Source organism: Balaenoptera acutorostrata, chromosome 1 (assembly GCF_949987535.1).
Source record: "Balaenoptera acutorostrata chromosome 1, mBalAcu1.1, whole genome shotgun sequence".
Classification (NCBI taxonomy): Eukaryota; Metazoa; Chordata; class Mammalia; order Artiodactyla; family Balaenopteridae; genus Balaenoptera; species Balaenoptera acutorostrata.
The window spans coordinates 139,313,326-139,327,835 of record NC_080064.1 but is presented as its reverse complement, the minus strand read 5'-3'; the positions used below and the strand labels follow the sequence as shown (position 1 = coordinate 139,327,835).

At 37.5% G+C, this 14,510-nt stretch overlaps 1 protein-coding gene across 5 annotated transcripts in view; it reads right to left on the bottom strand.

The window, feature by feature from the left end:
* RASAL2 (RAS protein activator like 2) overlaps window positions 1-14,510 on the bottom strand; it is a 396,742-nt gene that overhangs the window by 28,758 nt on the left and 353,474 nt on the right. For all 5 annotated transcript variants that reach the window (XM_057544819.1, XM_057544820.1, XM_007172943.3 and 2 more), the window contains 4 exons: window positions 8,127-8,280; window positions 6,100-6,198; window positions 4,657-5,211; window positions 2,030-2,174 (listed from right to left, as the gene is read on the bottom strand). In XM_057544819.1, coding sequence (XP_057400802.1) covers window positions 2,030-2,174; window positions 4,657-5,211; window positions 6,100-6,198; window positions 8,127-8,280 — 953 coding nt within the window. The remainder of the gene's footprint in view (window positions 1-2,029; window positions 2,175-4,656; window positions 5,212-6,099; window positions 6,199-8,126; window positions 8,281-14,510) is intronic.

Genomic DNA, 14,510 nt, shown 5'->3' with positions numbered 1-14,510 from the left:
TTGACCACTTCTCTGATTCCTCTGTTTCCTTCTACACCATAAACCAGGTGCCTTGTTAGATCTGTCTTTGGCCCTATTCTCTTCCTGCTCCTGTAATCTTGTAGTTTCATTGATTCCCTCCACATGGGTAACTTAGTCCTAAATTTTCACCAGCCAGCTAGACAGATGTCTTGGGATTTCCTACCTAGAACCTCTGGGATTTCCTACTTGAACTTCAAGTTGAATACATGTGAAGTGAAAATATCATTTCTCATTCTTTCAAGCCTACTACTTTTATGTTCTCTTTCTGTTAAGAATCTCATCATCCTTCTTGTCACTCACGAAGGCCCCAAATTAACTGTAATATTTGATCTCCTCCTCCACCAAGCCCTGCCCCATTCCCACAAACTGAAAAGTTGCCAAGTCCTATTAGCTCAACTTCTTTAATATTTCTTAGATCCAACTCTTCTCTTACTCTTGGCGATTACCTCATTCAGAGTCTTGTTATTTCTTGCCTTCCTTATTATAATGGCTTCTTAACTGGTCTCTGCGTTCAGTTGCTTTCTTCACCAACCCATTTAAATCACTCTGTTAAACTGATTCTATTAAAAACACCCTGCTCAAAACTTCCAGTCGTTCACCAATGATTACTGTAAAATCTACACTCCTCAGCCAGGCAGTCAAGGCCCTCAACTAATTGGTTCTAATTATTTGTCTAATCATTTTTGTTGTTGTTGACTTGTCTTTTTCACTTTAGTTTCCAGCTAATTGGCTATATTCCAAACATGCCTGGTTCTCTGGCACCTCGATGCCTTTTTGTTCATGAGGTTCTTTCCCCTATGCTAATCCCTGCCATTTCCCTTGTCCAATCTCTGCTTTTACAAACCTTGCTAAACTTCAAGCTACACACACATCATAAATGTCACAAGGGAAATTTTATAATTCCATCAGGTATAATCAGTTTCTTTAATTATTTGAAAAGGCACAGGATTCTCTTTCTCTTTTTGGTTATAGGGATATCCTTATCTTTCTTATCTATCTATATTGTAAGCTCCCTAAGGGCAAACATTTATCCATTCATTCATACCTTATTGTCTATTCTTGATAGTCTCATGTGACTGCTGAGCACTTGAAATTTGGCTAGTGCAAACTGAACGTGTAATAAATATAAAACGCACACAATTTCAAGAGTTAGAATGAAAAAAGTAAAATACTTCATTAATAATTCTTATATTGATAACGTATTAAATAATATTTGGATATAATGGGTTAAATAAAATGTTATCAAAATTAAATTTACCTGTTTCTCTTTACCGTTTTTATACTGTGACTACTAGAAAATTTAAATTACTCACATGTGACTCACATTATGTTTCTTTAGGATGGTGCTGCTCTACATTCTGTGTGAAGTACTGGGGATATGGGGATAAAAAAAATGACACTCTTCTTCAAGGAACTCATGTCTGCTTTATCAGAATGTATATCAAAGTGCTGAGCACAGTGTCTAACTCTAGTGGTTAACACCTGAATGTCACGACCAAATATGGAGCTGCAAGTGGGTGGTCTAGTCATTAAGAACTACTGATTCGACAAAAATTAGTTGTGAAAAATTCTGCAGGTCTGGAAGGCAGAAATTGGGAGTTGTGGGAATTGGCAGGAGTTTCTCCATTTTTGATGCATAATGCTAACACTTTCAAGACTTAGGATTTATATCATGATATAAATACCCAACACTTTGGGGGAAACAGGTCAACTAGAAATGACATCTCATTACTAACATTACTGTGTATCTCAGAATCTCAGGGACTTGAGGGCATGGGGGTAGCTGCCTATGCTGATGAGGTTTCTCTTACGGTACATAGTGTAAGAAATCAATCTGCTGTCCCCTGCTGAGGACTGCAGAGACTTCTTACAGCTGAAACTCCAACTTTAACACTTTAATCAGCTAGAACCAGATAACATGCAGAATTTGAGTTCCATTTGGTTGTTTCATGAGGGTCTAAAAATCAAAAGGGAAAGGAAAGAAAACAGATGTTTTTCTTCTCCATACCCAATGCATCATGAAGATACTGTTGTCCCACCAACTTGAGGTATTCCTCAATGGATTTGGTGGCAATGGTGTTCTCTCTGAAGATCAAGACATCATGCTCTCCACAACGATCCACCTCAGACATCACCAAGTCGGTCAGAAAATCCTGGTAGAATAATGTTCAGTCAGGCAGAAAGCAACTGAATAAATAATATACATTAGGAGAGACTGATGAAATATCAAACATCCTGGGAACGCTGCTTTAAAACTAAAGCTACCAGATTCATTTGAAAGAAAAAAGTCAGTCAGGATAAAATTTTAGGTGTCACCAATCCTAAGTTAAAAATTCCTTCAAAGGTTTTTCATCACACTTTTGATATAGACTGTAATTCTGAATGTGGCCTGCAAGTCTCTATATTTTCTGGTTTCTATCTTCCCAGCCTCATCTCATACCATTCTCTCTGTATTGTGCTCTAGTCTCAAGGGCCTTTTTTTTGTAGGTCCTTGAATACATCAAGCCCTTTCTAACACACAATGTTGTCTATTCACCACAGAGCTTTCTGCAAATGCTGTTCTCAGTTCTGCTTCACTCCCACCCTTGCTCTGCCCTCACTGCTATGGAGTTAATTCCTCAGATCCTTTGGATTTTAGTTTGCACATCTTTCCTCAGTGAAGCCTTATCTTACCAACACTGCCCCTGAACTCCATTAGTCAGGTCCCCTTAATCCACATTCTCACAGCACCATATAACTTTTTAAAAATCTGCACTTTTCACAGTAATCACACATTTCTGTAATTATTTGATTAACATCTGTTTTCCCCAGAAGACTGTGAGTCCCATGAGACCAAAGACAGTGTCTATTTTTATTCACCTCTATATTTCCAGCATTTAACAGCTTCTGACACATATTAGGCATTCAATATATAATGGTTACAAATTGGTCCATAGTATCAACATGAAATTTCTTGAACTAACCATCTGAACTCATTTTCTAGGCTGATTATATTTGTTTGTATGTATGTATGTATCCCCATCCATCCATCCATCCATCCATCCATCCATCCATAGCGAAGGAAGGCATAAGGAGAAATAAAGCCCTTAAGAAATAACTGCTTCATTTCTCAACAGTCTTAAGGAACTTGATTTAAAGTTCATTGTTTACTGTTGTTCAATTTGAAATGTGATAACATCCTGTATTTTGAATGTTATATATTCACTGGATATTTCAAAGTCTCCAAAATCAAAAACAGAGGGAATATGCTGATTTACTTTTATTTTAAAATTAAGCATTTTAAACATGAATGGGATTTATTCCAGGGTAGATCAACACTGTAAAAGAGTTGTAGACTTAGGAGTCACTACTAAAACTCTTGTGCTAAGGGTCAGGAAGAAACTTGGGGCTGATGGTAACATTCTGTATCTTGATTGCTGTGGTTTCCATGGGTGCATAATCTGTCAAAACTCACTGAATTTTTCACTTTAAATGGGTATAGTTTATGATATGTAAATTGTACCTCAATAAAGCTGTTTAAAAATCCTACATATATCCTTGAACCCTGAGCAAATGAAGAACAGAAAGAACATATCCATACAATTTCAAAGATGAGACTCAAAATTTCAATGACACCTTTTTTAACACCAGAAAGCTCAAAATTATTATTAGTAAATTCAAACACCAAAATGATAATCAGTAGGAGGGCAGTTAAATAAGGGACTAAATATTGAATATTTGATATATTCTGATTTGTATCAAGAAATTTTAAAAACGCTTTATTTTACTGTTCAGTTCTACATAAATTATTCTAGCTGTGAACTCCTCTAGATCTAAAATACAATTTTACCACGACCAATTTGCATATAATATAATGGAGACTTAGCCTAGTTAAGTGAATATGCCTCACAGAGGTGATAATTACCACAGTTCAGGCTGATCAAAGACTCTATCAATTGTTACATCTGAAACTAACACATTGTAAATCAACTATACTCCAATAAAAATTTTTTAAAAAAGACTCTATCATTTGTTTAGTGTTCTTTATACAATTAGTATATTTCTCTCTATCTTCCTGAACTTTTACTTCTATCCAGCATGAATTGAGATAAGGTTATCATGAGACAGCTAACAATTAAATAACATCCCTTGGTATTTTAATTCCAAATTTAGATGTTAATCTCATGAAGACTCTTGCTAATGACCAGCATGCTTCTGGAATACCTCATTCTGTGACTAGAGGGGTACAGTCATGAGTCAATCTTAATTTAAAATATAGTGAGGAATAAAACCATCATACAACACACTCCAGAACTAAAGATAAATAATCCTGAACATATTGAGGGAGTATCCACCAATCCTACCATTTATTTTGTCAGACAATAAAGAGCTAGCTGCAGTATCTCTACTTCATGCAAATAAACTTTAAATAAGTACTTGTTAGTCTCCATTTTACTTCTTCACTTTTATAATCTCCATCTTTTCTGGATCTAAGAACCACTAATAGGTTTCCTTCCTAATTCTTTTATTTTTTATTTTTTGACCATTAGCAAAGCATATTTCTCTAATTTGAATCTCCACAGTAAACATGTGCTTGTTTCTTCATAAAAGGTAGGGAGGAGATTTTGGGTAATGCAACCCTCCTTTTCCACTTACCTTGGCTCTGCCAGTACTTTGAAGAATGTGCACTAAGGCACAGGCCAACTCTTCTTTATTTCTCACACTAATTACTGGTTCAAGAACAGAACACAACATGGTGTAGTTGCTGGTGACAAATTCTGCAAACTCTTTGTATTGCTCCATAGGCAGAATGGTGATAGTTTGGAAACGTGATTTAATCCGAATAGAAGGTCCTCCTGTCTTTCCTTTGTTGGGTGTAGGTGTACTCACTGGGTACCACTTTTCTACAAATTGGCGACCAGTCACACTGGCAGTGGGGATATTGACTAGCCCTACATAATTATTCTTGTCTTTTTTTTTCTTTTTTTCCACATCTTTATAAATGTGAACTGTGATGCTATGAAGAGGTGGAAGGCTGTAGAACTCAAAATGTTCACCCCAGAAAATATTGTCTGCTTTGGTCTTGCTGGTTGTACGAGCAAAGAGGGTATCGTCAAGGCACAGTTCACAGAAATATTTCTTTTTAGGGGCAAGGTCCTTGGCTTCAATAATCCATAAACGGAGAACGTTTTCAGCTCGTCTGCAATTGTCCTATAAAGAAGTAACAAAGTTGTGTTTGAGAGTTGAAATCCCAGAAAGACAACATTTTCCTCTTAAAGTAGGTGATGCTATGTACTTCATTAAGGGCAGTCAAAAAATAATGAAGGGGATTGCTATCTCATTGTTCAAGATAATAGCAAGCTCTCAGAGAGCCACACACATTCTATTTTACTTGGGTTAAAAAAATATCATCCTGTAAGTTTTCATATAGCCAGTCTTGTGGCAACTGAATTAGCTTTCTGCAAATAAAATAGAGATAAGTAATTAAGAAACTTGTGTTCTAGTCCCATTTCTGTCTTGTACTAGCTTCTCACTTAGTCAAGTGACTTAACTTCTCTGAGTCCTCTTATCTAGGGGTCCCCAACCCCCAGGCCACGGATTGGTACCGGTCTGTGGCCTGTTAGGAACTGGGCTGCACAGCAGGAGGTGAGCCAGCGGGCAAGCGAGTGAAGCTTCCTCTGTATTTACAGCCGCTCCCCATCGCTCACACGACAGCCTGAGCTCCGCCTCCTATCAGCATTATGGTGAGTTGTATAATTATTTCACTATATATTACAATATAATAATAATAGAAATACAGTACACAATAAATGTAATGCACTTGAATCATCCCAAAACCCCCCCGCCCCCCACTGTCCGTGGAAAAATTGTCTTCATGAGACTGGTCCCTGGTACCAAAATGGTTGGGGACTGCTGCTCTTATCCACACTGGTAAAATCATGATACTATCTGTAATAAGATTATTTTGAGCATAAAAGGACAAAACGTATATGTGTTTAAAAGTTCTATAAAATTTAAGGTATTATTACTCTATTTACCTTCAATCAACTTACTGCTTATAGAGTTATACATTTTTTGGACATTCAAAGCCACTATTACCTTATTTGGTTGAACTGTCCTGCGAAGGTTTTCCATCCACTTATCCCTCTCTGAAGCGGAGTTACAGCTGAAGCATTTACTTCCACTTAAGTAGGTAACCTTCAACATAAAGATTAGAGATAAGGAAAAGGCAATACAGGGCTTGGGGTCTCTATCTTCCTAGTTGTATCATTTAAGAGTTAGAGATATGCTATGAACCCATATTATACTACATGGTAACCAAAATGATATTTGCTGGTTTTATGATATCTATATGTACATCCACATTCACTTTTTGCTTTGTTATCTAGTTAGCATCTACTAGAATGCAGGTATGAAGACAAAGGCCATTGAGAATTCAGCTCAGGAACCTAAAACTGGCCTACAGTTTAGAAAGAACAAAACTAAAAACCTTTAATTAAACTTAAACCTTTAAAAATTACTTGGAAATAAATATGCTCAATTCTGAGTTAATAAAAATAACTAAAAAGGGAAGAAGGTCTCTAAAACAACTTACTTCTTGGGACTGCCTTCACTATAATGTTACAGAAGGCTACTACGTGAAACTGAAAAGAGTTACCAGTATTGAATTACTTTGGAACCCATTTCTCTTCTACTAGGCAACCAGTCTGATTGCCAATCATTTAATTAGGTTAGCCTGACGATTATTATCAATGTCCTTTAAAAATGAAGCATGTTGTCTCTATGCCTAGAACCTAACACCTGGCTGGGCATACAATCCGTTGAACTGAGTTCTACAAATATGGCAAAGTTCAAGTGACTTTTATACAAAAGAACACCAATAAATGACCTGTCCAAATTGCTAAAGTGGTTCACATATTAACTCAATCTCAGATTATAACCTAGTGAATCAGATCAGATGTTACATTCTGTCTAATATGGTAGCTATTAACCACACGTGGCTAGTGAGCACCTGAAATACTAGTCCAAACTGAGATGTGCTATAAGTGTACAATATACACCAGATTTTGAAGATTCAGTTTTTAAAAAAAGAATGTAGAAAGTTTCATTGATAATTTTTAGTTCCATATTAGAAGTGGTAACATTTGGGTTTAATAAAATTTAAAATTACGCATGTGGCTTGCACTGTATTTCTGTTGGATAGTGCAGGTCCCTAAGAAAAGGTATAAAACATCTTTCAACTTCTACAATATCTAACATAGGACTCATCACTAATAACTTTGTAAGTTTGTGCTCATTAATTAAATCATAACCCTAACAAGTATATGGATGGTTTTGAAATTAAATTTGCAAATGGCCAATTGTGTACATTTACTTTGGGAGGGGGAAATTACCTTATAAAAGGTGATGATGAAATTTTCTGGTGAAGGGCAATTTGTTCACTGAAGAAGTTAGGCACTTGCAATGTGCCAGGGACTGGGCTAAGTGCTGGGGATTACAAAAATAAATAAGACATGGTCCCAGATCTTGAACTGCCCATGTTTTAGTTAGAAAAATTATGGTTTTAGTCAATTTCCTCAAAAGGATCATTAAAATTGGGGGGTTTGGCTTTCAGGAGAAAAATAATAACATATTGTGTGATATCTTTATCAATACTAAAAAATTAAAATACTAACAATAAGTTATTATTAATCTTGTGAGCTCTGCTGTGAATGCACTAAGAACCCATTTATTTATTTTTTAAAAATTGGGGTATAGTTGTTTTACAATGTTGTGTTAGTTTCTGCTGTACAGTGAAGTCAATCAGCTATATCTATACATATATCCTCTCTTTTTTGGATTTCCTTCCCATTTAGGTCACCACAGAGCACTGAGTGGAAGAACTCATTTCTTTTGAAAGCAGACAAGCCCAAAAGGAATGAGAAGCCATCATTAATAACTTTAATCACTAACAGAATCAGATTAGCAGATTTCCAATTTTTCCCCTGTAAGTAGGTAATTTTCAGCAACTGAAAACCAGTTAAGATGATCAAATCATCAATACTACAGTAATGCGATCACAAGAATACTGGATAGAAAATCTCTTTGTTGTCTAGCTATTCTTCCTTTTTCCTACACTTTTCTACCTCAAAGCAGAAGTCTTGTCCAAGGATGCTGCTATGGAGTGGCTTCACTGACACGGGCTCCCCTCTACCAAGATCCAGACATTCCACGGCACTGCATGGGCTCAGCAGGGATTCATGGGAACGTGACTCTTTTAGCTTAGGCAGCCCACGAGACCTAAAAGTAGAAAAAGATATTTATGGTAGTGTAACCACTTGGCCAACAAGAAAATAAAGGTCAAACGCAATGGAGGCTTAACCAAATGTATAAATGCCTAAGAGGAAAATAAATGAGCAAATTAACAGTTAATCTGTAACAATAATAATAGGACCATATTCATGTGGCACAGATAAACCACATACATATTTGTGTCTGTGTGTACACACTTTCTTTTTTCAACAAAACACAAAAATGTGCTATAATTTTACTAGTCTCAAGGGAGCTTGAAGCTCCACCACAGACATTGTTTTTATCCTCATTCCTGTGTTGGAGGTGGAGAAATATATATCATCTAAGGTTATCTTACACATTTTTTTTTATGCAAAGGTGTTATCAAAAGACATATCGTTTCTTTTTCTTTTTCTTTTCCATGCTATAGTTTTATCCTCTACTATCAGTGAAAATAGCAGTGACTGAACCCTCATTCTGTTTCCTTCTGCTTTGGCAGAATAAACACGCATACACAAACCCAGAATCAAAGCCAAACTTTTCAGCACAAGACCCTGCTTTTCCAAAGGTCTGATTTCCATCTCTATATGGAATTCTTTTCTGGCAAGCTCTTGGTTCTATCTATGCTTTACTGTACAAATATGAATAAAGAGTAAAATGCCTTGAAGAAACTTCCAACCCTCAAAAGATATGTTCAAACTAGAAGAACAGACCTTTGTCAACACCGTTCAGGCATTCTGGTTGATTTTGTCCCCTAGTTGTTTAAAAAGGAATGAGGGGAAGCATGACTCTTGTCACTACAGGAGCTAGTACTTCACTGCCTTCCCCTTGGAAGAATCAATGAAGCCAAACAATATAAAACACAATATTCTTGAATCCAGAACTGGGTAGCTATGCAGTTTTACTCAATAATTATAGTATTTATTGACTGAAATACCCAGAGTTAAATACATATATTTCAAGCAGAAGTACCTAGTAATAGGGATAAAAAGAAATGCCTTGTGGAAAGACATTTGTTTTTGTAAAACACATTAAATAAGCACCTTCATTCATTTCATTGAAATAACCATGTTAACTTAAAAAGGAACCAAAATACTTAACGCCAGAGTAGCTTTCAGTTAAATTATAAAGTAATGAGATATAGGAAACTAGCACGAAAGGCTGCTCTTACCCTTCTGTTTCCATTCTAACACTGTTTAATCAAACTCCGTACAGTAAAAAACATCTTAAGCAATAGGACCTTAGTCCATTCTTCTTTCCACACACAAAAATGTGTGTTCTAATGTTCAGCAATCTTTTTACGGTCAAAAAGTCAATAATTATATTTACCATTGATAATACAAAGGATGCACAAAAGCCACCTAATGTTTTGTACCTAAAAATATAACAATGTAATGGCTCCACATTTATTTCCTTTTGTTCTACTGGATAAGACAATGACATGTTATATACTGTCAACAGAGCGTATCAACTATAAATAACTAAATGCAAAAACAAATTTTAATGTAATTACCATACAACCTTTCCCAATATGCTTCATAGGAAGCCTGGTTGAGGCAACAGGATACTGTAATCTTTTCTAAACACATATGAAACAACAGTTCCAGCCCGTTTTTCCCAGGAGGAGTTGCTTGTAGGGGAAAAGGCTATCCTGCTCTGGGAGTGAGCCTCTCAACAGGGAAGATGAAGGCATATTTAAAATAGGAGGTACAAAATAAGGCTTACTTTTATGTTTTAAATTCTTTAGGAAAATATTCTAAAACATAAATTAATTTTATCTCAAACCAAATAAATGTCTACCTACATGAAGCAACTGTACAGCCATCTTGCAGTGCACCCCCAGATCATAGCAGTGCCACATGTCACGGTACAGCAAGTCACTTTCTGAACTACATCTCAGAAAACAACTCTTTAGGAGACAAGAACCAATAGAAGATGGTTTCCCCTGCTGCCTTCGGTTACTGATAACATCTCTGGATAAATGTTTTCCAGGTGTAATTTCAAGTCTTCAGTAGAAGCAGAACAGAAACACATATAACAGAACATGAAGTCATCTTCCGAATAGGCTGCAGGACAGGTAATATTCTTCTCTTCCTCAGGCTGCATCCAGCCCCTCAGGTAACACAAACAAGGTTCCTGGGCTCTAGGCTGGGCCTGTTGCCATGGTGCTACACCTATAAGGAGATTAGAGCCAAAGGCAGCTGGGAGAAGCTGCAGCTTGAAGGACTCAAGGAGCATGCTCTGCAAATGTGACCATTTTAAGACAGAAAGGAAGGAATGGCGAGGCCCCACCCACTTCCATGAACAATTTCGGAGTCAAAAGCTGTAGGAAAAAAACTGAGGCAACTCTGGGGGTGGAGGAGAATCTCTTAACTCTGCTAGAGAACGAAGCTGCGAAGCTTTAGATGTTTGCTAGATGATCCCCAGCCCGCTACTAAAAGGTATTTGCCACATCCCACCTTGCAAGTACAATCTTTCTCTCACATCCGTTTTATTTCCTTTGCAGTGCTTACCCTAGTTTAATGTTTCTAGGTATTATTTTCATTAACTTATCTGAGTTACATTTTTTTTTCTTTCGGAAAGAGTTGGATAATTTTCCTTATTCACTGTATTTCCAGTGCTGAACAAATGTCATTTTGATACTCAGGTTTAACTTCCAAATACAGCCATAAACAGATATCATAACCAAGCCACCTGGAATTAGAATTCAAAATTCTTCCTGGTTATGGAAATTTCAGCTGTTAATATATATAGTTCAGGGTCTCCTGTTGTTCAGCATTTATGTGTTTGTGTGTATATACACACCGATGCCCATGAACTGAACACCAAAGTTGCTAATATGTTCAACATTGCTAATGAACAAATAAGCAAGCCCTTCCTGTATTGGGAAGAAAGTGACTTGGAGAAGACAGAAGTAATTCCCAGAGAAGCAGGATTACAGTAAACAGGAAGATCAAGCAGCCTGGGAGTGGCAGCGGTGGGGAGGCATAATCTGTGCAAATATTTCTATATAATGGCATTAGTAAGCCCAAGTCCTCTCTAATCATGTTTACCTGCTCCTGTACCTTCCTATGAGTTGATTTTTCTTAGGTCTGCTAATCAGAGTTTTAGCAGTTCTGTATGGCACTACAGTTTACTTCTCTAATGGAAAGCAGAAGGTGGATTTATTGAGAGAAAAATAGGAGTTTAAAATGATGTTTCCCAGTCCAATCTGACAATGGCCATCAAGGAACCTAACCTCAAAAGTGGATGTTGTGAATCCCTTGACTACTGGTTCTCTTCCCAATCCCTGCACCCTTACTCCCCAACCCCCATCATCCCAAACACCATGTAAAAATTCAGGGCTCAATGTGATAGGTAAGGGTTAAAAATCTAATTGCTTTGCTGATGAAGATTACCTGCTGCTTCTGACCTATTTAAGAGAGAAACTACAAGGCAGGAATAGCTTTCTATTACCCACTACAGTGAATTAATATTATATTGCTTTAACCCACATCACTATCTGAAATCAATCTTAAAAGACAAAAGTGAAGGGGTTGGGGGTGAGGAGCCAACACACACACCACTGGATTCACTGAAGAGAAAAAGGGAGTCAAAGAACTCTGATTAAGTGCAATGTTAAGTAAAACAGCTGGATTTTTCCCAGCTCAACCATCCAATTTTTTAAAAAGCATACTTCCCCCAAAGCACCAGTGGTGCTTGGATGTGCTAGCTCAATCTGGCACATTTTTACAGATTCAGTTCCAAATGTGGGAAACTTTCAATTAAAAATATAACTGAAAAAAATGCTTATTGCCACACAAAATCCTGTACTCCAGTGCAGGTGAATTTCTGCTTGGCATGGCAGTTATGATTCTAGACTGCTTTGCTGAGTTCTTGGAAGGACAGCTCAGCCATAAACTGAGTACAGCAATATATGTTTGTATTCACCAGTATGTGTTCCTAAGGCACTTTACCTGGTTTGAAAATTTCCCAGGTAGAAATTAATAAAATTTGGTATCCTAATACTCTACCAATAAACTTACAAAGGGTCTAATCAGTTTTTAAAAAGTTGCATCTGAGCTTTCACTTTGGGAAAAAGGCAGCTTTACTTGTTCCCCAGATTTTATTGTTTTTCAACCTGGTATCTGTGAAACTATCCAACTGATGTTTTCTGTTTGAAAGAGCAGATCCTTTCCTATACTACTGAATATAAAGCTTTCCCTACCTGGATTTAAAAAAAAAAAGAAGAAAAGAAAGAAAGAAATAAGAGCTCATTCATCAGAGTTCTGCTTGTGTGCTGAAAAAATGTCCCCCCAAGGATCCTGACAGCCCTAGCTGCACTGATTTACCTGCTGCAGTTAAAGCCAGTCCCTACTGCTTATACTACTCACTGGTTTTTATGTTTACTTAAAAAAATACCATACAACCACTCACACAAAAAGCTATTATGGAAACGTAACATATACCGCTGATCTTCCTTCTCTCTGCTCTCAGCCTCTGACAGGATGGTCTAAGGAGCCCAGCTGCTAATGGTAAAGAAGGATGTCTGTCAGTCTGAGTTTTCACTTAAACTCATGGTAAGGAAATTTATCATCACGGTCAAAAATGACATTCAACCTATTTTGGTACATATACATGTATACAGACAATGAAGACAGGCACAGAATGAAGATAAGATTATAAATATTAAAACATGTTCTGAAGGGCAGAAAACTCAACCAGCTTCCAATATGACAGACACTAGGGAACAATCTCCTTACAGAAACTGTACCATATTGTAATACACCTTTTTTTGTTCTTAAATTGCAAATGGAATAAAATCTACTAATGCCTATTAAACAAATTCAATGTAAACACAACTATACTGAATTAAAAAAAACCCCATGAAACTAAACCAAACCACACTCATAAACCACTCAATTAACATACTTACTAGTGTAAGAGTGAGTGGAAAGATTAGTTTTTTTTTTTTCTTTTTTTCTGAATTTAGGCTTTCAGCCTCATCGTTACCATAAAATTAAGTATGGGTGAAAAGAGGGTAAAAAGTTAGAGGGAATTCCCTGGCGGTCCAGTGGTTAAGACTCTGCGCTTGTACTGCCAAGGGCATGGGTTCAATTCCTGGTCGGGGAACTAAGATCCCACAAGCTGTGCCACAAGGCCAAAAAAAAAAAAAGAAAGAAAGTTAGACACTGATGAAGTTCAATGACATTTACTTCTTAATCATCCCTAAACTAGGAAAAAGGATGCAATAGTGGCTCTGTGGGCACTTAGTAGGGGCCCTGGATCTCCAGCTGGGGATTCAAAGAAAGTTTCTTGGAGGTAAAAGTAATATGAAGTTGTGAACTTAAGGATGGAGTGGAATTAGCTCTATGTGGAGGTACTGAGCGTTCTAGAGGGAATGGCCAGCATGTGAGAAGGCCTGTAGTGAGAACATACAAATCTGGGGTGTTTGAGGAACTGAAAAGAATTCAGCAGTGTGGCTCTGGTGCAGTGTGGATGTGTGTTGGGGCTGAGAGAAGAGGCATGGGGAATAATGAGGCTTGAGAGATACCATGATGGGACCCGTAGTAACGTGGGTGTTCCAATTTGATCACAAGGCCAGTGGATGGACATAGAAAGGTTGTGGGTGGTGGAAGGTGAATGACATGATCAGATGTGTGCCTTGGCAAGAGTATACTTTGGCTAAAAAGTGGAGAAAGAGAGGGGTACACAGAGGAGAGAGAAATAATGACTTAGAGACTGGTTCATAGGTTATGATAGTAACCTGAGTAAAGATCACAAACTAGAGCAGCAGAAATACAGAAGTGGATGGATTTGGGGTATTAGGTGGTAAATAGGCCTTAATGACTGCAATGCTGGAGGCATCAGGGAGAGGGTAGAGTCAAGGTTGAGCCACTGGGTAGAAAGATGGTAATGTCCTTTACAGAGATGGGAAGTGAGAGGCAATGTTGGTTGAAGCAAGGGGGGAAATAAAATCAAGATTAGTACAAGTTTGAGGTTCCTATGGGAGTAGATGTTTGCCACAGACTGAATGTCTCACCCCAAAATTTATGTTGAAATGCTAACCTCCAATGTGATTGTATCAGGAAGTGTGACCTTTGGGAGGTGATCAGGTCAGGGGGGTGGAGCCCTCGTGAAGGGGATTAGTGCCTTTATAAAATGGACCCCAAAGAGATCCATCACCCATTCCCCCATCTGAGGACACAGAGAAAGGGAAGTCTTTTGAACCAGGAAGCAGGTCCCTACCAGACACTGAA